The 20,898-nt window shown below is 43.9% G+C and overlaps 1 protein-coding gene across 3 annotated transcripts in view; it reads right to left on the reverse strand.

The window, feature by feature from the left end:
- Positions 1-20,898, reverse strand: part of Ntm (neurotrimin) — a 974,869-nt gene that overhangs the window by 182,550 nt on the left and 771,421 nt on the right. For all 3 annotated transcript variants that reach the window (XM_021206042.2, XM_029543147.1, XM_021206044.1), the window contains exon 3: positions 1,110-1,342. In XM_021206042.2, coding sequence (XP_021061701.1) covers positions 1,110-1,342 — 233 coding nt within the window. The remainder of the gene's footprint in view (positions 1-1,109; positions 1,343-20,898) is intronic.

Genomic DNA, 20,898 nt, shown 5'->3' on the forward strand with positions numbered 1-20,898 from the left:
GAGGAGGAGGAGGAAGAGGAGGAGGAGGAGGAGGTGGAGAAACCCACAAAAATTCCAACAAGAATTTTATTTCACAATATCTTTAGTTCTCAGAGAACAAAGCAAGTATTTAATCTGTAAAACATGACTAAATGTTTTAAAATATCCATTGTATTTGAAAAGAAATCAAAGGGGACATGCAATAGCATGATGAAAAACAGGTAAATAGTTCACCACAGGTGAGGCCCTCTCCTAAGGGCTTTAGTTTACCTACGTATAAATGTAATCCTCACCCCACTCCTCACATTCACCCTATTTCACAAGCAAAAGCCTCAGGGGTGCAGTAATATTTGATTTAGGCCTCTCTCTCCATCAGAAAGCAGACAATGTAGCTCAAAGCTGTTGTTCAGTAACTAGAAATTCATCTACTTGTTAAATGTTGTCTGGTGCCTCAGGACCATTCTGATTTTGAAAAGGGCTGAACACCAGACCTGTGATATGAGAAGCAGAGAGAGGAGAACCTGGAGAAATGCCAGAGAGCCCACAAAAACAACAGGAGGACCCCAAACAAACCTTAAGCCTACAAAGTATAAGAAAGAAGAGAACATAGGAAGGAGACACTCTGAATCCAGTCTTACAGCAGAGGCATGGGAAAGCAAAAGCTGGATTGGATGGGGAAGGAAGCAAGCACACAATACTGGAATGGGTGTGTGGAAGGGATGGTTGAGATAAGATCCTGGGTACTGTTCCTTGGCTTTGTCATCATGGAAGATGGGTCTATGGCATGGTATATATGTACAACAACCAAAGAACATTACAATTCTTCTCTTAAAAATAAAGCAAATTTGTAGTTGGAGGTAACACTTTAAAAATGCTAAGAGGAGGAAAAGCCAAGGGAAACAATAATTAGACAATAATTTTGTACAAAACATATTACTGGGATAGGAGAAAAACTGGTTCAACTCAAAAAGTAAATTGATGAAACGTTCCGTGTCTAGCTTCAAGATGACCATCAGAGAGGATTTGCTGGGGAGAACAGCCAACCTAGCTTGGATTAGGATCGTGGACGAATCAGTGAATGTTGATATTCCCAGCCACCCACTCAGGCCTCCCAGCCAAGCCCCACCCACCTTGTACAATGAGGTGGACCCTGGAGGTCTTAGGGTGGTTGTCTGTCTGTACCGAGCAGGTATAAGGGCCCTCATCATACACATCCACATTCTGGATCTCAATGCTGTACTGGGTCTGGGTGTTACTCAGGAGGACCACACGAGGATCTAGGCACCACTTGTCATTTCCAGCATAGAGGATGGTACTGCGGTTTAGCCAGGCCACCCGGGTGACTCGGTTGTCAATTGTGCACCTGCAAGATAAGACCAAACAGATAAGTAAAAGGACCAGTAAGAAAGCAAACGTTGTTAGTGCCAGGCTAGTGTACTTCATCATGCCTTATATTTCGCGCTCTCTCTCTCTCTCCTATTGGACAGACATGCATTTTCCATGTTTGCTTTGCTGAGCACATTGTTCAGAACATACCAGTACAGAACTTGCAGGGTTGTGGCTTTACTGTGTGAACTTTCAAGGTTCTGAAAAGTTAGCACCTCTAAAATCACAGGAAATTCAAATAACCTCTATGTGCAAACCCAAATCATTGTGCATCCTCAGACTATCTAGAACCTTGGGACCGTCCTGGTCCTCATAGCTCAGCTCTAGGATCCCTATGATGTGGACAGCAATAATCCCCATCATCTGTCTGGGAGTTTGGGGTGTGCTAAGCTGTTCAGTACTCACAACAGCCCAGTGGGATGTACTTCGTTGGAAAAAGAATTCAGGCACAAGAATGCTAAATGCTTTTCTAATTCACAGTTAATATGTGCTGGCTCAAAAACTGAGCTTTAACTACAAAGCATCCTTCCACTTATCTCAATATAGCAAATTCCAACAGAAGGCTTCTAAAGTCAAAACTAAATACGGACCACCACTCTTGCTATTTATCTTCATTATACCCAGGGCAGAAATGTTCAATTATTACTAGACTAAAGACATTTTCTCCAATCTCAAAAAACTGTTTGCACATATAAAAATAGATTCCCTTTCTTTTTATTTTTGCATCTGGAGTCCTCAAATTGTGGAAGCTTCCTTTTCTTTTCTGTACTTTGAAAGCTCCCAGTAACTCTTGCCAAGCCTTCGTCCGATCTCTCTGTCTGTCTTCATTTCTCTCTCTTGTTACACCAAGTATGTCCTATGGCCTAGGGCTAAACTCACAAGCCCTGCTCCTGACTATAATGCTGGGAATATAAGTGTCACATAGTCTGTATAATGATGTCTCAAATGCCTGTACTCCTTTGAAGTGTATAGAACACTCTTACATGCATATAGTTTCATTTGGTTCCTACAACAAATCTCTGAAGAAGATGCTCACATCTGTTTTCTGCTTTGAAAAAAAAAAAAACCAAAAACCAGGACTTCAGAGTTCCAACCTGTCTGTGTCTTATGCAAGGAAAGAGAAAGTGTCGGAGAGAGACTCCCCATTAAGGTCTCATGCTCAGCACTGCATGTGCTGCAAATGTTCACAGTGACCTTTTCAATGGGAGGGCATCATGATTTATGCTTATTGCCAACTTCATGGACTTCAGAAATTGTTGGAGACTAATAAAGAACATATATGGGTTTATATTTGAGAGGATTAAAGGAAGATTCGCCAAAGTATTTGGTGTTCACCGTATCAGGTTGCCACAGGCATCCGTTGTCTTCTCACTCCTGCTCCCATTATGTGAACCACCTTGCTGCAACCTTCCATCTCACCAAATATGATGGACTCACACTAGTGATACCATGAGCCAAAGTAAACCCTTCCTAACATAAGTTATTTCACGAGTATTTTGTCCGAGTGGCAAAGGATGATAGATAGATAGATAGATAGATAGATAGATAGATAGATAGATAGATAGATAGATAGATAGAATAGATAGATAGATAGAGCCAAGATCCACCAGTGAGCCTTGTCCACCCATGGTTCTCATTGCCCATACTCCTTATTTTGATTGTATAAAGGTCATGTCATAATCAAAGGTCACTAAGGCACAGGTGGACATTTTGCTGAGTGACCAGATGGGAAAATTTGTCTAACCAGAAGCATATTTGCTCCAGGGTCCAACAGGTTCCCAATGCTGAGGGGATTTTTCTGACAATGCTGTGGAAAGAGTGTAATGTCACACATGGCATGAAAATAATGGAAGACCCAAGTAGGGAGATGCCAGGGTACTGGTTCAAAAGAGATGTACAGGGTACATCAGAATCACATGTGAGGTCAATGAGCTTCACACATTCCTTATGCCACACATTAAACCTTTAAGTATTGAGAAATATCAAGTTATATAACAAGAGCTCAGTTGAAACACATACAAACTAGACTTTGAAAGTTGCTGTACAGAATGGTGAATTCAGGACCACCTATATAATTGATGGAGCCTGAGGCCAAAGGAAAAGACAGAGCCTATATCAGTGAGAAGATCCAGATGGTGAGAGCAGAGCAGCAAACCAAATGTAGGCTTGCAACTCAGCAGTCATGAACCTAGCTCTACTGCCCCCTCCCCCAATCTTTACTTGTAAACTGTGAGATGTTGTTAAAAAATAGGTTCTGATCTGGTACAGATCATTTATTCCATCTGTCTGTCTCTGTCTCTGTCTCTTCCCCAACCCCTCTATGTAACCTAGACTACTAATCAGAAACTCTCTATCTTTCTGCCTTGGCCTCCAGAGTACTAGGATTGCAGGCCTGTGCCACTATGCTTTCTGGCTGGGCTCCTGGATGAAGGTATTCACCTAGAACTCTGGACAATTCTTTGAGGAACACTTATCTAAAGAGTTGAATTGTGTGCACATTAGCACTTGGGAAGTGATGGGACTACACCTCCCAGCTAACATATGACTGGCAAGCACACAGCTTCTCCATTGCAAACAGTATCACCATCACCCGGGAGCTTGTTAGAAGTGCAAAATCCAAAGTCCAACATCAGAGGCAGTGAATCAGAAAGTGCATTTTAATACGATCTCTAGGTAACTTGAAGGCACATTGTACTTGGCCTTGTCTAGATTGTATTCCAGACCTTGTTTTCCACTTTAAAGAAAACATCCAGAATACACCAAGAGTGTCTAAGACACACTGAGAGACTCTTGACAAAGGACAACCCTGACAGTGTTCCCTTCTTTGCAAATCGCACATAACAGTGGTCTCCATCTTGGGCTGTGCTGAAGGCAACCGGCCTCTGAAATCATACTGGATAAATCCCCCCAAAGGACACCTCACTCTACAGCTTGCTTTACCAAAAACAATTTTTACAGTGATAACTCCAAGCACAGATACTATTCTGAACTTTGCTTGGGTTTAAGCGGGTTGCGGGGAACTCACGCCCATGACTGAACGCATATATCTACTTGAGATATTTGAGTAGAGTGATATTCGAGTACGGAGCAAGCCCACTCCGTGAACATGTCAAAAGCTTGGCTGCACTCACTTGATGCCATCTGACAAATGAAAGTACCTGCACCTAAGAAATATCCATGTAAGAAAATGACAGTGATAGTAACATTTGGTTTACTTTTCATCTTTCATGGTCTTCAATATTCTTCCAAGACTTCAGCCACACACATGTAAGTTACAGGCTCTCCAACTCAGCTTGCTTCTGGATAACCCACTGATAATACACAGCAGAGATAGCTGGGTAGTTCCAGGATAAGGACTAAGATACCACGTTTTGTTATACCCCAATGGGGTGCCAATGGTGTTGGGTGATGCTCTAGAGACCACACTGTGGGAACCATTAATTCAGAGACGAGGGCGCTAGGAAATGTCTCTTGTATTTCATTACTTTGCAGCAGAAAATTTTCTTGGAAGCATTGTATTCTGAGAAAGCCAGAGCAGATTCTTGGTGACTTTCTCTCCTGGCCCCTGAAATTAAATGAGATACCATTAAATGTCCATGGGGCAGAAAATGCTGACGAGTAGAACCTGAGCCATGGGCACAGCTGTTGAAGCCCACAAGTTTCTCATGGCCTTATGAGGAGTACCACAGGGACATCCTAGACTGCCACATGGGTGTCTAATTATTGAAATTGGACTGAAGGAGAAGCTGTCTCATCATACCACACTGCCTTACATAGGCCAGAGAGGTTCCTCAGCAAACAAGCTAACACTCTAAATGCAGCCAATTTCCAGCACAGTTATGTAGCCCCTGTGATATACTACACTGAGAAGTTGGCATCATTTCAGCTGTGGTTTTTGGGCACATCCAAGGTCATGTTGAGATGTCCAAACTGTCACGGCTGTGTATCAGTCTTGCTGAGTCTCCCTGGAATTAACACAGGCGTCTGCAGAGATGGATCACAAAGGTAACTCGGCAGCCAACTCCTGTCACCTGCTCATACCTGCCCCCATCTATCTGTCTCATTTATCCAGGCTCCATAACAATGCAGAGAAGACATTTCTTCCAGGCTTAAAAAAATGAAATAGATAATCACCCCTCAGCCAGTGTGAGTGCTTGGTTGGTGAAGAGAAGTAAATATTAGGCTAGGAGGTTTGGCTAACAGTGCATTCTTGGCAGACACGTCTCCAAGGAGTTCTATGTAATTATTCTTAAAGCACACCATGATCTTTCATTTCCTTAGGAAGACATTAAAGGTACGATTAACTAGGAAGGAATAAGGTTTTAAACTTATCCTTGCCTGACAACTTCATGCAGGGGAAGCTGGAGATGGACTCTTGTCAGATATCAGGAAAGAGTTAGAGGTCAGCAGTACAGAGTAAGGACAGAGGCCGTAGAAGGAAAGGGTGGCATGGGTGTCCTGCACATTAGGATTATCTCACTTATGAGAAAAAGACACAGGAAGTGCTCAGGTAGGCCAGGCCCCCAAAGTGACAGCTCAAAGGATGTTCTTGCTGGAGTGTAAGACCAGGTGAGGGTTCTGCTCCTGTTTCGTTGTTACCATCTTACAGAGCACAACAACCTAAAGACTATATCTGTCCACAAGACACATATAGAAAGGGGAGACCTGGACACCTGGTTGGAACATCTAGACTGACAAGCTGATGACCTTTTCCATACCTTACACCAGTTCCAATTTCTGCCACAATCCCTTAGGAAGCCCTCAGATAGCTAGACTATGCCCCATGACAAACCCTTCTACATAAAAAAACTCTGTAACCATTCCCATACACTTTCTCTTCCCCCGCTCCTTTTATCTCTCCCCTTCTTAAACTCCAACCTGTGAATACACTTCTCGCGAAAACTCACCTCTAACATGAATTTCAGTATTTAAATGTTTACAAGTCCCAAAGCCTATGGCTAGGGACGGCTTTGGTGGCCAAGATCAGAGCAAAGGTCAAAGTCACACTTACGCCCGTGTCCTCACATTCCCCCATATGTAGAGATACGCCTGTCTTCTACTTCTACATCCTCTCTCTTGTTTTGATTTGGGTATGCCTCCCTCAAGACCTGTATGGTAAAGCCTTGGGTCCCAACTGGTAGTAAACCTAGTCCCAAGAGTTGATTGAATCATGGGGTCTCTGACCCTGTTGGGTTTTTGGCCACCACAAGGTGAGCAACTCAGTTTTCCATACCCTTCTATTGTGATGGTCAACCTCCCTACAGTCTAGAAACAACCCTTCTGCCAACCATGGACTGAAAGCTTGGCCACTGTAAGTGAAAATTTGTTCTTTTGTCCTTGAGTTATTTTCAAGGCTATTTTGTCATAGTGGTCCACTTAACATGCTGCCCAACTGTCCAACATGACTCTTACACCAACAACAGAACAAGCCCTGCTGTGTGCCCAAGGTTTCTGGATGGAGCTCTCTAGCTCACTATTTCTCTGGTTCATCTCTAACAGACTTCTACAGCCACCATGAGTGCTTGGCCACCAGCTCTAGACATATTCCAGCCCTTGCAGCTTCAGTGTACAGCTTTCCATCATCACGACATCAGCAATTCCTTCTGCATGAGGTCCTCATTGACATCCCATAACCTGGTCTAGCCAACATTTTGGAAGAATCCTAACAGAGGAAGAGAGACTTTTGGTTACCAGTGCCCCCTTTAAATGCAAATGTGAGTGTCTGTATCTTGTCTGCCTTTTGGACATTTCTTCTTGTAATGAATAGACCGACCTATCTAAGGGTCAGTCTTTCAAGAATGCTCTATACATATGAATTGCCAGGGCACTACAGTGATTAAAAAAAAGTACTGCATGCAGTTGGCCAGGAATGGACCCAGCACAGAAAAATGGACTCACACAGAGTGAGACAGAGAACGCTTCCAAACCTGCAGTTGTCTGCAGCTACATCTAACACCACAGAGATTTAAAGTAAGTACAGCCTCCCAACTTCCCATTTTCAAGAAACAGCAAGACTGGTGGCTTTGTTATGTAATTGTGTCCTCACTTTGAGGAAGAGCACAAAGTGCATAAGTAAGCCCGGACACACACGTCTCATCTCAGAAATAAGACTGCATAAGTGTGAACTCTCTCAGCCTCACACCACTTTGGGAGTCAGGATAAGAAAAAAGAAAGATGGGAACTTGAGAACTGGAAGAAAAATAGGTTAAAATGGTCTGTTTGGAGCCTCCTAAAGAGTGGCGGAGTGTCGAAATAAAGAGAAGGATTATTGAAAAAAAGAGAAAAAGCCAAGCTTGCCTCTCTAGATAGCACCTGCCTGAGGATCTAAGGGCAATAATGGGTCCAGACAGTGTGCAATCCGCCAGCTCCTCCTATCAAATGGTCCTTTAACTGCTGTTGAAAGGCGGCACGCTTGAGACCACAGCAAAATAAGTGCTTCTGTCCTTCACAGCACCTGGTCACAACTGTCTCTTATCAAAGAGAAATGCTTTAGCTGCCTCCAAATGGGGTTCCCCTAGCATTTGGCACGTGCTCTATCTGCCTCTACCTTCACAGCAAGTAATGCAATGTGGGTGGCTCAAGATACCTTCCCTGAGCCCCAGAGGACCAGACTTCAGGGTGAGCCTTCCATACTGGCTTCTCTGAGGAAGTGTTTGCCAGGGAAATAAGAGGCACCTCCAGTAATGAGTAGCATATTTTGAACCTGCTAGATAACTTTTAGAATCTGAACTCACATTTTTATTTATAGAATTGAATTGGATCTTATAGACAAAAAACTCCAGAAGTTAGGTTCAGTTCAAGCTGGCCTTCCTTCCCCCAACTGGTACTGTCTAGGCTTTGAATAACAAAACAGACATACACACTGACATCTTCCCTACCTGTGAAGAGAATGACCAGGTTGGCCATGCCTCAGGAGAAGCAGAGGACATGTTTGGGATGGAGAAGAAAAGGCAATGGAGGAGGGAAACAAAAATCTGAGCCAGTTGGACACATCCCATGCTGTGCCTGTGGCTCCACACTGCTGGGAAACAGCTGTGGTCAGTGGGAGGAATGGAGACTGGGCGGGGCAGGCAACATGGCTGAAGCCAGGCTGTTGTGTTGAGAATCTCATCTCTGCCTGCTAAGTCTCAGAGTAAGCTCACTTCACTGATTCATTTAAGTTTTCTGTGGTGAAAATAACTTTTCTCCTCTATGGAGTCAAGAAGAAGGTGAAGAGAGCCATACATAGGTGGACCATAGGATTCCTGTTCTATTACATGAACAGCTTCCTTATCCGAGCTTTGTAAGTTTCTTACATCCTTTATATGATTGTAAACTCTTGAAAGGCAAGGTCTGATTAAGTCTTATTTTCGTTATGTGTCAAGTCCAAAGTACACACCAAATATTTGAATGCTGCTCCCCATTTTTGACAAATCTCAAGAGGAAAATAACATGAAGACTGTGTGTTTGTTGTGTTAAAGGTCTGGGTTACATGGCTAAAAACACTGCATGTCACCATATCTGTGAACACAGTTGTATCTGCATCCCTCCACACCACACATCAGAGGGAACCAACTCAAAGGAGACAGTCTCTTTCCACTCAGTGATGCCTTGAGGACAAAGCAGGAAGGCTTCCCTTTGTGACATTCCAGAAAGAGTCTCCACAAGCATACCTCCCTCCCTCCGCTTTTTCTGTCACCAGCACTGCCTTAAGCCAACTCAATGGCATTTGGTGGACTATTACTTTTCTAAAATGAACAGCATAGCATTGTGATTTGTCCTGGTAACAAAAACTCAGTATCAGTGCCAACCCTGAATGAAGCAGGGCAGCCAGCAGGTCACATGATATTTTAAGTTACGACTCCCACAACATTCTTTACTAACCCACGGCATGTACATCTGTAAAGAAGAGCTCCACAGTCCACAGTCTGAATAAGATGGTTGGGCAATGTGAGGATGCCTCTGCCATGGCAAAGTGTAAGGGGCTCTGCAGGAATGAAGATAAAGAGCCTCCTGGGACTCTCTTTGGCTATCAGACTAATGAAAGGATGAATCCCAAGGAACTGGAATTTCCCGGGAGTATCAGGTTGGGAGAAGGAAAAGGCTGGGCTCCTATGCAAACCAGAGGGGAGCTTATTTTGCAGAAAGAGAACTCGCATAGTTCTGACAGTTTGTCAGCCCTTACTGCAGGGGAGATTGGAGGATAAACATTCAGGGGCAAGATTATATCTTGACCAAGACTTGATTTATGCATATGATAATTGTTTTATTTTATAATGCATGGATGTTTTACCTGAATATGTCTATGAATCACATCAGTTGCTGGTGTTCATGGAAGGCAGAAGAGGGCCGTGGAGCTCTTAGAACTAAAGTTATACATAGTTTTAGGCTAGCCTGTAGATATTGGAAATTAATTGACCCTTCATGTCAGGATCCTCCAGATAGATTGGAAAGGAGTTACAAGGTCTCGCTCGTCTTCTCAGAGTAGCCACACTGAATAAATCTCCATTGTCTATTTTACACTGCTACTTGTCTTCTGAATCAGGCTCTGGAAGGATGGGCTGTTAGGTCTGCAAAGGCCCACAACCTCTTTTATTTCTCGCATGCCAAAGCCCAAGAACATAAAATCTTTCCTTTCTATATTTCCTAAGTGTAGTCAAAATAACCCAAGCATGAAGAACACCATTCTTAAGGGACAGAACATAAAAAACAAAAACAAAAACAAAAACAAAAACTCATATTTGTGACATTCATAGAAACGTGCCTTGAATTCAACCTGTCATTTGACCTCGACTCAACTGAGTGAGACCTGAATATTTCCACTCCACCCTGTTTGATGGTTAATTTAGATAGTACTTATAGAGAGGGGGCATATCTCTGAGGGTGTTTCCAGAAGAGAAGAACACAAGGATCCATGGACTAAGGAGGTCAGCTCCTCCCTCATCAATTTGAAATTACATCTTTGAAACCACTGAAGACCTTAACAAAATAAAAAATAAAAGAAGGGCAAGCCCTTCTCTATGTTTGAGCTACAATATTCATACACTCCTGCTCTGGAAAACTTTCTCTTCAGGTTATCAGGTCTCTGGCTTGTATTGAAACTTATAGTAGAGTTGTGAGCCAAACCCAATCATCTCTAGGCAGATATCACGTGGGCACATGGTAGACAGAGGGATCCCCGTTTGCTCTGTTTCTCTGAAGCACACTGGCTAACAGACACACCCAGTCCACATGTTTCGGGCATGGACCATATTGTGTCCACAGGTCTGCTTCTCCCGTGGTTGTCTGAATTCTCTGCATAGTAGGCTTTGGAGACCTGAGGTTTTATGGGGAATGAACTTTCATTATTGACTTTTGCAAAAATTACTAATCATTTTCCTAGTCCAAGTTTTTAGAGATCATTTCTTATTCCAATTACTTTTTATTTTCAGGGATTCTTCTTTTGTCCTATGTGTGTTCTTTAAACATACTTCACCTTGTTACGTATTACAGGCAGTTTTCTCATGCATTGTCTGTTTCTGTCATGTGCATTCCTGGGAAGGCAGAAACCATATACGAATTATGCATCTATAATCTGAAAATAAGAAATCCAAAATGATCTAGAATCCGAAATTTCTTAGATGCTACCCTGATGGCACAGTTGGAAAATTCTGGATTATGAAAGGTTATTTCATGCAAAAAGAAAAAAAGTTTAAATTGTACAAAGTTACTTTTAGGCTACAGAGCATATGTAAAAGCATTAATGAATTTTGTATTTAGATTTTGGTTTCATCCCAAGACATATTGTTGTGTCTATGCTAATTCTTAGAAATCTAAACAAAACTGAAATCTGAAACACATCTGGTCCCAAGCAATTCCTGGTTAGGGACATTCAACCTACATTATTTGTCTAGTCGATTCCTTGACACTCCCCAACCCCTACATAATGGCTTCTGGTAAGAGCATCAAGGCAGTTGAAAAACTGGTGAGTCTTCAAATGGCTGTGAGGAAGGAGTCTTGTTCAACGGTGCTCCAGGTGGGGATGAATAGGAACGCGCGGAAAGGCGCTAGAAAAAGTTCTCTAGAGCCTGCGAGTAACGTGTATGCAACGGACTGCTTTGACAGCAGTGATGACATGAAGCCCGCACACCATGATCTCTGTGTGTCCCTAGACTCCACAGTGCAATGACTGGTGCCATCACATCAAGGGGTGCCTCTGCCCTCCAGCATGCAGCTGTCTGAAGCCGGTGTGAAGCGGTGGCTAGAGATGGCACAGGGAAGGAAGAGAACTGGTGCCAGAGGCTATGCTCTTCTTTCAAAACCATAACCTATCTAGAGACCCTTCCCACTCACCCTCACTCCCTAGAAGGATCTATGACCTCCCCCTGTCCCTCCCGTCATCCGTGTCAGGGTTCTGACTGTCCGTTGTTGTTTACCCATCCCATGGAAGTACCTTTGTAAAAAAAACACATTCTAAAACTCTTCTCAAATACACCAATTGGAGCATGTCATTTCCTGCCAGTGCGATCTCCGATCACTGTTGGTAGCTTGCCCCATCTGCCCAGAGACTTTCAATCCATCTGAAGGACAGAGCGTGGCCAAAGGTATTAAACCATTCTGCAAAGGCTGGCTCAGAGTGTCAGCAAGTTAAACGCAGTATTGAGCCTATCTTTTGTTTCTCTCTCCCTATAGCGGGCAGCTCAAGGAATCAACAAGGGAGCTGGGCAAAAAGAAATAGTTTTGGAAAATAGATCCATCTGTAGACTCGCCTTCATGTTTAACTCTTTCATCTCGTTCTCCCTCGCTGGGTGGTCTGTATAAAGTTTGTACCTGAGATGAGATTTCTCCATGGCTCTTTATCTGACAAGTCATGTTCTGCCTAGCAGAACACCTAGAGGATAAACCGTAGCTCAAAGGTCCTAAGTAGACATTTTCCACTATTAATTTGGGTGCACAAGAGATAGGCTGGCGAGTGGCATAGATGGGATACTTCCGCACATTACAACCTATATTGTAAAAAGGGGGCTAGAAATACTGTCTCCTCCATGTTAGGGCAAGGTATGGCTACAAGATCTGCATCTTCTTGGCAGCTTTACACATATGTTTCAGCCTGTGGTGAAGCCAGCCTGTATGTTACTTCTGGTCCCATCCCTGGGGTCATGCATCTCTAGTACATTGAGCAAGACATTTTCAGTCCTGCCCTAGGTGTGTGTCTTGCCTTTGGTACCCATCTGTCAATCACTTCGGTGATGTGCATATTTATGTCTTGAACACCTCTGAGTGGGGAGAAGCTCAAAGCTTAGGAGACAAACCACAGTTCAGGCTAAGTGCTGTCAACACCATGAGCATGTACGGCCTTGTGCCTGCACAATTGTTCAAAGGTATGGCCCTATTTGGTGCAAGAAAGGGTAAGGAAGAAAGCAGTCAGGATCACATCTTAAGGAAACAGTCTGTGCCGTCTGTGCAAACACTAACACAGGGAAGGAATTGCAGGGAGTTGAGAGCCAGAATCTCAGAGATGCTCAGGAGATCAGGGCGGCTCCCAAGTTGGAAAGCAGGGGTTGTGCCTGATTTTATTTTTTCACTAAGTGACCTTGGCCACACACCATTTCACCTCCTTGTGGTGCCACTGTGTCTAAGTGATTGCCTGGGCTGGGGTGGAAGTGAGAGACAGCTGGTAAGTAGGCAAGCATCCTCCCCGGAGAGCAGTTGTCGAGTTAGAAAGCCCCCTTTCTGCCATCTGAGTCGGGGAAACAGACGAAGCAGGAGGCAGAACCAGCAAGTAAAAGCAGCCTGAGTGGCTGGAGGCTTGTCCTTTTCCATCTATGTCCTGTAGAGCCTTTTTCCTGTGGCTTGTGAGAAGGAAGGGAGGTAGGACTCCCCAGGGTATGGAGAAATGAGCACTCCTAGAGATAAGGATATAAAGGATTCTCTAAGTGCAGCAAGCTCATTGGCTCTCTCTAGATAGTTAATTAAGGGAATGCAGTTCCCACAGGAGCGGGATGTCTCTCTGCCAGTGGGATGGGTGATACTCCGCTCAGCCTGTTCTTTCATACCTGGGAAGCCATCACCCTTGCCCATGTTCTGTTGCGTCTCTACATTACTGGCCCTGGGTCAGTTGCGTCCCTCTCAGGGAAGCACATGTACGTAGGCTAACTTATTGTTAATGGTGGGGAGGATGGACCAGACCCACCTCCTCCCTCCTCTTGACCATCACCAGTAGCAGACCATATTGAGTGGGTCACTGTGAGAATCCAAGGGGTGCAGAGAGACAGGGAACAGCTGCCAGGCTAAGCCGTCTCTTGTTTTATCTGTAGTATGGACTGAGGCTGTGAGCTGTAAAAGTAACTCCCTTGGGCCAGATGGAAAGGCCCAGAGGAGCCTCACAAGTGTTTTAACCTGAGGGGGAAAAAGGTGTCTTCTCCTGTGCTTCAGAGGCTGACCAAAGAAATATAGCTAGAATAAATCAGACCTTAGCCTTTAGTGGCTCAGGTCTACAGAGGAAAGAATTCAAGATTCAGTCGAGAGGGCCTCAAGACTCAGGTGGGCACAAGGAGGGGTGTGGGGCACCTCAGGAATGTGAGCCATAGAGCAGAAGGCTGGGAGGAAAGCAGAAGCCAGGTCAGGTGTTTGGTCTTTGGTCCCCAGTGCTCTGCCCACCAGCTCGAGACTTAGAATTGGTGTCTCTTCAGCCTGGCTCTATCAGGTCCCTCTTATGATCTCTCTATGACTTCCCAAGCGTCTGAGTTTCGGTTTCTAACCAGCAATGCCCATTTTTGTGTTCTGAGGCCCACCTTTAGGCTACAGGCCTCTGTTCTCTCATTCACACAGAACTAGAGTTTGTATCCTCCAGGCGGCCGTCAGCAGGCTGCCCGTCAGGGATGAGTTGCCTGAGCCATCCTGTGGGTCCCTGCCTGAGGTAGAGCCGGCACTCGGCTCCCTGCCTTGCTTTGCCTCCCTGCTTCTGTTCCCTCTTCTAGAATGGTTTCCCTCATATGCCGTGTGCATCCGGTCCTTACCTCAAGGTATCTGTAATTCTCACACCTGCTTCCTGACTAGTAGAACCCATAAGAGGGGAGAGAGCGAGAGCGAGATGGTTTCAGGTTGTACAGAAAAAATGCATGGAAGGGAAAGGCTGCTCTGTAGCTGGGTGCTGGAAGCAGGGCAGAAAAGATGGCCCCTGCCTCTGCAGAAAGCACAGTAGCCACATAGAGCCTGAAGTCAGGAACAGTGGGCAGAGAGATGCAAGCATGGCCAGTCTTCAGTAGTACAGAGGGACACCTGGTGGGAAACATGGGTGTGAAAAAATGTGCCTAGGCTCATAGAGACAACTCCATGGATGGCAAAGGTGCCTAAGCCTATAGATATGGACACATAAAGGTCAGAAACCTGGTTTGACAAAGATGGGCTGTGAAGTACAGAGCTAAAATACCCAGAAAGGAAGATCAAAGGCAGCTTATAATGGCCCTTGTGTGCCACAATATGCGGTGTGCTGGAGTATGAGTTGCTGTTCCTAGGGCCTGGGGAGGCTGAATGGTGGGAAAGAATTCATAATTGGAGTTAATGAAGCAGCAGGCAGGAGAGAGAGGATGGTAAGGAAGTCAGGCACTGCTGGTCACAATGGGAACACTGAACTCTGTACTTCTTACATGCTTCACTCATTCTTATCATCAGAGAACTGCCCATATAGATGGCCTCTTATAACCTCACTGGTTGGAATTAAGCAAGTTTGGCAGTTAGATTTGTGTAAGGGTTCTTTGTCGCTCAAGGGACTCCTGCAAGTTCCTTGGGTCACTTAATAGTCCTTCTATTCACAGTTGTATGGATAAACTGGGCTGTATTTGAAAAAGTTCAATAATCTACTTGTTTGCCTTTATATTCCCTGAGTTCCTACTAAGTTCATGACACCACTGTGCTAATCACTTAAAGATTCATCACAAAAGCAAAAGATAGAGACACAGGCACATTCTCTTCATACAGGAGGGTAGTTACAGAAGGGGCGTGGCCACAATACAGACATGTAGAAATGTGGTACATGTCATGACAGGACACTATTAGTGACTTGCAGAAAACATAGGGGCTGGGGAAATAATCCCTAACCTGATAGGTCATGAAAACTCTTCCAGAAGTGGCATATATGTGAAAATTTTGAAAATAGGCATTTACAGATATATAGAACCTTTAAGGATCCCGGGGTCAAGTTTATACAGCTATTTTTGTTTGGAAACAGTGTTTTAGGACCGATGAAATGGCTCAGTAGGTCAAAACACCTGCCACCATGCATGATAGACTGGGTATGAACCCAGGGCCCGAATGGTAGAAGAAGAGAATTGACCATAGCAAGTTTCCCTCTAATCTCTATACACATACACACACCTTAACACATACAAAATGCATGCACAATAAAAGAAAACAGTGTTTGTGTGGCTGGTGGATTAGAGAATAGATTAAGTAGTGAACTCGCTGTGAGCTTGACAATACAGTGGGTATCACTCAGAATGTAATAAGGTCTCTGCCATCTGGAGGCTCCTGCAGATCCACATACTTCACCCGATATCACCTCAGCCACCACCTTCACACTCCACAGGAAGAGGGAATGCTTAACCCAGAACATTGGACCCGATACCAGTGAAATCATGTTATCTCATTTCAATATTTAATGTCCTGAGATAAGCATTCGGTTTGGGGTGTGTGTGTGTGTGTGTGTGTGTGTGTGTGTGTGACTCAGTTTCCACATGGATCCATGTGGAAAATCTAGTCTGCCTCACTGTGTTCTTTGGGGTGGCAGTAGTCATAGAATGTCTAACGAAGAGAGAAGATAAAGGTCTGTTTGAGAGCAGGGTGAGAGGGCTTAATGGTTGCAAACCTCCTGTGTGGAAATATAGTTGTGCCCTGTCTCAGATCTTATTTTCCAAGTAGCCAAATACATGCCCACATCACCATGCTCAACATTACACACTTATTTATTGTGCTTCTATGCCTGTGGAGATGCGGTGCTCACTCTTCAGAACAAAACATATTCCTTACTCACTGTATTTTAGGAGCTTATGATACAGAGGAGATAACAGCTACTTAAATGACAGGAAGCAGGGGGCCTGCATAGGCAATTGGATGATAAACACCAGATGGGTATGGAAAGAAACAAGCCCAGTTTTAACCCTCCACGCACAGACACAAGCCAATCAGAATCAGGAAGCTCTGAACTGGGGTCTATTTTCTTTCACTGTGCCTGGCATCCCCATTCAGGGCAAAAGACAAGGAGGCAAGAACAGAGGCAAGGATGAATTGCTGGGTGTACAGACACAAAACCTCAAGTAAGGAAATAGTCCAGGGGGTCAGGGCTTTATCTGCCATTCTGACCCAAGCAATTTCATTCAAACAATATTGGGAAATTAAATACGTAAGTACTTTACAGAAAGTCATGGTTCTTAGAACATGATCCCTGTTGACATGTCTCCATAGGAAGAGATTTCATCAGGAATATGAGTGACTTAGTTCTTTCTCTGAACCGATTATCACTAATCACGAATCTTTCACAATAAGCTCAAGTCAGTCCCTGGCATTGTGCAGACTGACCAGGCCACCTTTTGTGGCGAAGGCAGTGTTGGGCTTACTCCTACCTCAACTAAGTAGGCAGTAAGTGCCTAGTGGTATTATTTTCCCTTACTTGGTCTCTTGTCTCTAGCTCCGGCGTTGGCAGTTCGCCTTCCTTTGCTCTCTTAGAGACCTTCTAGGGATGTCTCTAGAAAGTCTATTCGAGCCTCACTTGTTGAAACCCCTTGATGGCTCACACTGGCATGGAGATGTCATTCAAACAAGTCAGAGAAATACATCAGGGTGCAGGGTCAGAGACACGGCTTGGGCCTTCAATGTCCTTTCCTTTCCACGCTCTGAAGGAGTGCCATGTTATGTTATATTTCCAAGAATAGTCTGCTTGTGGCATATCTAATGTGGTATTCCCATTTCATATTCATTCTCATATAGGCTCCTCCCCACTTCCTTCCATTACAGGAATCTGTTCAAGTGCTCCCTGCACCTTAGGTCGCCACAGCATCATCTTTTGCTGGCCATATGCAATTTGTGAAGGCGGAGGATAGTATACTTTCTCCACTTGATTTTTATACCATGTACCTATTATGCCTATCATCAGTCCATGTTTATAGACCTATTCAGTGGATAAAAAGTGCTTTCTTGAAGCGAAGGCACACCGTAGCATGTGTCCAACCTAAACCAGATGTCTTTGAGACAATAGCCAGCCTCATGCACAGCCCTAATCCTGGACTCTCTCCAATCTTTCTCCATGGTGACTTATGCTGGCTGCCAGCATCCTAACATGCTTGAATCTATACCACACACGAGTCACACTCCTGGAAGTCACAAGGTCAGGTTCAGTGCTACCCCCAAAAAGCCTGCGGAAGAAGAAAGAATGCTGCAGATACATCATAAGAATGTTTTTGTTAACTAACCAGAAAAATAACACCGCAAACTGTATTTGTGCCTGACAGCATTCAAAGCTCTTCCCGCTTTAATTAGCATCTCACAGACTCACCAAAACAAAGCTGGGGGCAGAGATACATTTCAAATCCTGGATCTGAAGATTTTTAAAAAATGTGTTATTGTGGGCCAGTCATTTGTCCCTGCTGGGCCTCAGCTTCTATCTCCCTGTCTCTGTCTCTATCTCTGTCTCTCTCTCTCCCCCCCCCACATACATACCTACACACACACACACACACACACACACACACACACACACACACAGGGCAATGTCCAGAGTCCTAGCTGTGTAGGCCCCACCAAGCCCCAGCTCCTGCCTTACTTTCCAGGGATCTTTGCAGATGTTGCTAGCTGCCCACAACTGGGACCTATATGGACACAAAAATCCCCTTGTTCTCTGATAGGCAGGTATATCTGAAACTCTTATCTGTTCCAGTCTCTTCCCACTTGAGCAAAGGTAGAAGAGTTTAGGAAAGAGATGTGGAGAAGTGCAGAATTATGAAGCCAGGATACCAAATGCTGAAATGAACAAATATAAACGTGTCTTTACCCCTTATTCATATTCTTGGCAGTGTGGGGGAGTACAAAAGAAAACATTTCCTTTTACTTCCACAAAACATGGAAGAATCATAATATTAAGAAGAAAATAAATATATGGTACTAAAATTAACATTGCAGGGGCTGATGGCTTCTTTAATGTTCTCACCATGGGAACTCCAAAGTCAGAAGGAGGAGAGTGTGGTGCTTTCTGTTGGCTTCTACCTGGGAGCTGCCTTCAATCCCTCTTTGCTTTATGAACTACATGACCAATATGGCATCTCCCTAGCCAGTCCAGTGGATCTGACTTTCAAGATGCGCTTCATTAGCTCTGAATCCATGTCACCAACTGCTTTCTAGTTGCAAGCCACTGATGCTATCTTATCTTTCCAGATGATTCCCCTTCAAAGTCATCCTTCACTGTTTGGAAAATGCATTCCAAGACCCATGTGGGTGCCTAAAAGTTGCATAGCACCAAAACTTATCATTTTACATTTTCACCTATCATATACATACATACATGCATATATACATACATATTGTGATCAGTTTAATAATTGGATTATGCACAATAAGAGATTAGTAACAGAAGAGCTGAGTGTAGCAACTCATGTCTATAATCTCACTATCCCTGAGTCTGAGACAGAAGGATCATTATAAACTCAAAACTACTATAGGCTACATAGAAAGATACCATCTCAAAAAACTTATGAGATAGAATAATTATAACATGTTGCTAATAAACTCCTATGAATGTTGTCTCTCACTGATAAAATGCAATGCACCCTATGTTGAACAAAGGACTAACTTATTATGGGTGCTGTAGAGTCCTCCAGATGGTGTAGGAGTTCATCACTCTGGTCAGAGCAAGACACAATTTCCAGCTTACAAATTGCTTACCTCTGGAATTTTCATTCTATATTTTAGACTGCAATGAATTGCAGGTAACTGAAATTCTGCACAGTGAGCCAACAGACTGGCTAAGACCCCGGTCCCCCATGTGGACATTAGATTGGGCTCCAGTTCCTTTCTAAGGTTACATGGGATAAAAGTCTTCTCCTACTCCTGGAGTCCTAATAGCCTTTGACCCATAGAGTTCTCAGTAGGAACAAGATGCGCTCTGGCAGCTTCATCCAAGTCTGTTAACACAGTCCGTGATCAGCAGACTAACCAAAGAGGAAGGACCTGAGAACACGACTACCTAAACACACAGATTGTTCCTACTGAGAAACCTGGATCAAAGTGAATGAACTAGAAGGTTCTGGAAAGGCAAAGGAAGTCGGGGAATAGGCTTGCGAAGATGCTGACCCAAGCACGTATCCTTATCACTGAAAATGTGTACTTTGCACTTCTCCTACAGTCTAGATTCGTTTTTCCTGTCCTAACACAGGCACATACAGGAGTTCTGAATTTAAATGGCTGTTGGATGGAGCCAGTCGTGTGGTGTGTATGCCTAAAGAAAAATGATAATGCTAGCAACCAAATTCTAACTTCCATTTCCTAACATGTCTTGCCACAGCCTGGAAGCACAGCAGATAGTGAGCTTAATAACATGTTAATTAATTAATTAATTAATTAACATTTACTGGCCTTCTGACTAGAGTGGGGAGTGCCACGCCCCATTCTGTTCTTACCAGTTCTGTCTGATCATAATCATTTATTTCATCTGTCTAGAAAAAGATAATTACAACCCAAAGGCTAAGGCATTAGGTCTATTCTAGAACTCATGTGGGAACAACCAGGTTGGACTAGCTCAAAGGACCTCATGACTGGCTTTTTGTCACTTGACCCAGGATAAAGTAGGTATTCTAGATCAGTGCATAAGTAAGGCATTGACAAACTGTCCCTTGAGTTGGTTAGAAAGTTGTCAGTAAGGACTCAATAGTAACAACACCTATATAAGCAGAGACACTGTACTGAACTTCTCCCCCATGTGCGTGGTAAGGATGCCTACTTCTCATGCCTACCTCTAAGCACCTTGTCAGGAATATATGGGCAAGTACTGCCTTCATGCCCATGGGAGCTCTCTTTGTAAACTAAACCTTGCCAAAAACATTTTGTGAAAGACATCTCCATCGGATGAGCTTCTGGCTTCCATAACATCTGTTATCCCCATGGAGAAGTTCCTATAGTGTCCCCAGTGATTTCTCTCCTTACCAGATGTGAACTCCTACGTGATTTCCTACCAAGTATCAGTGGTTACTTAACTCCAAGCCCATAACTATGAACACTGGAAGAGCCTTGGTAACCCCTCTCCCGCCTGAAGGAAATGTTCATCTGTGTAGCCTGGAGGCAGGTTGCAGTATGCCGAGTACTGACCCTCCTGAAGCCACATCTGATTGATGCTCTCAGAAGTGCAGGTTCAGTTTCTCAAACCTTACTGATAGAGAAGGCAGGGCTAGCAACAGCTGAGTGGTAATATTATATATGCACATTCAAAAGACATTTATTATCTGAAAGACACTGTTTAGAAATCGTGTTTCTACTTAATTTGTGATAAATGATTAGTAAACTTGTTTGTCAATGTAATAATAATAATAATAA

Source organism: Mus pahari, chromosome 10, assembly GCF_900095145.1.
Source record: "Mus pahari chromosome 10, PAHARI_EIJ_v1.1, whole genome shotgun sequence".
Taxonomy (NCBI): Eukaryota; Metazoa; Chordata; class Mammalia; order Rodentia; family Muridae; genus Mus; species Mus pahari.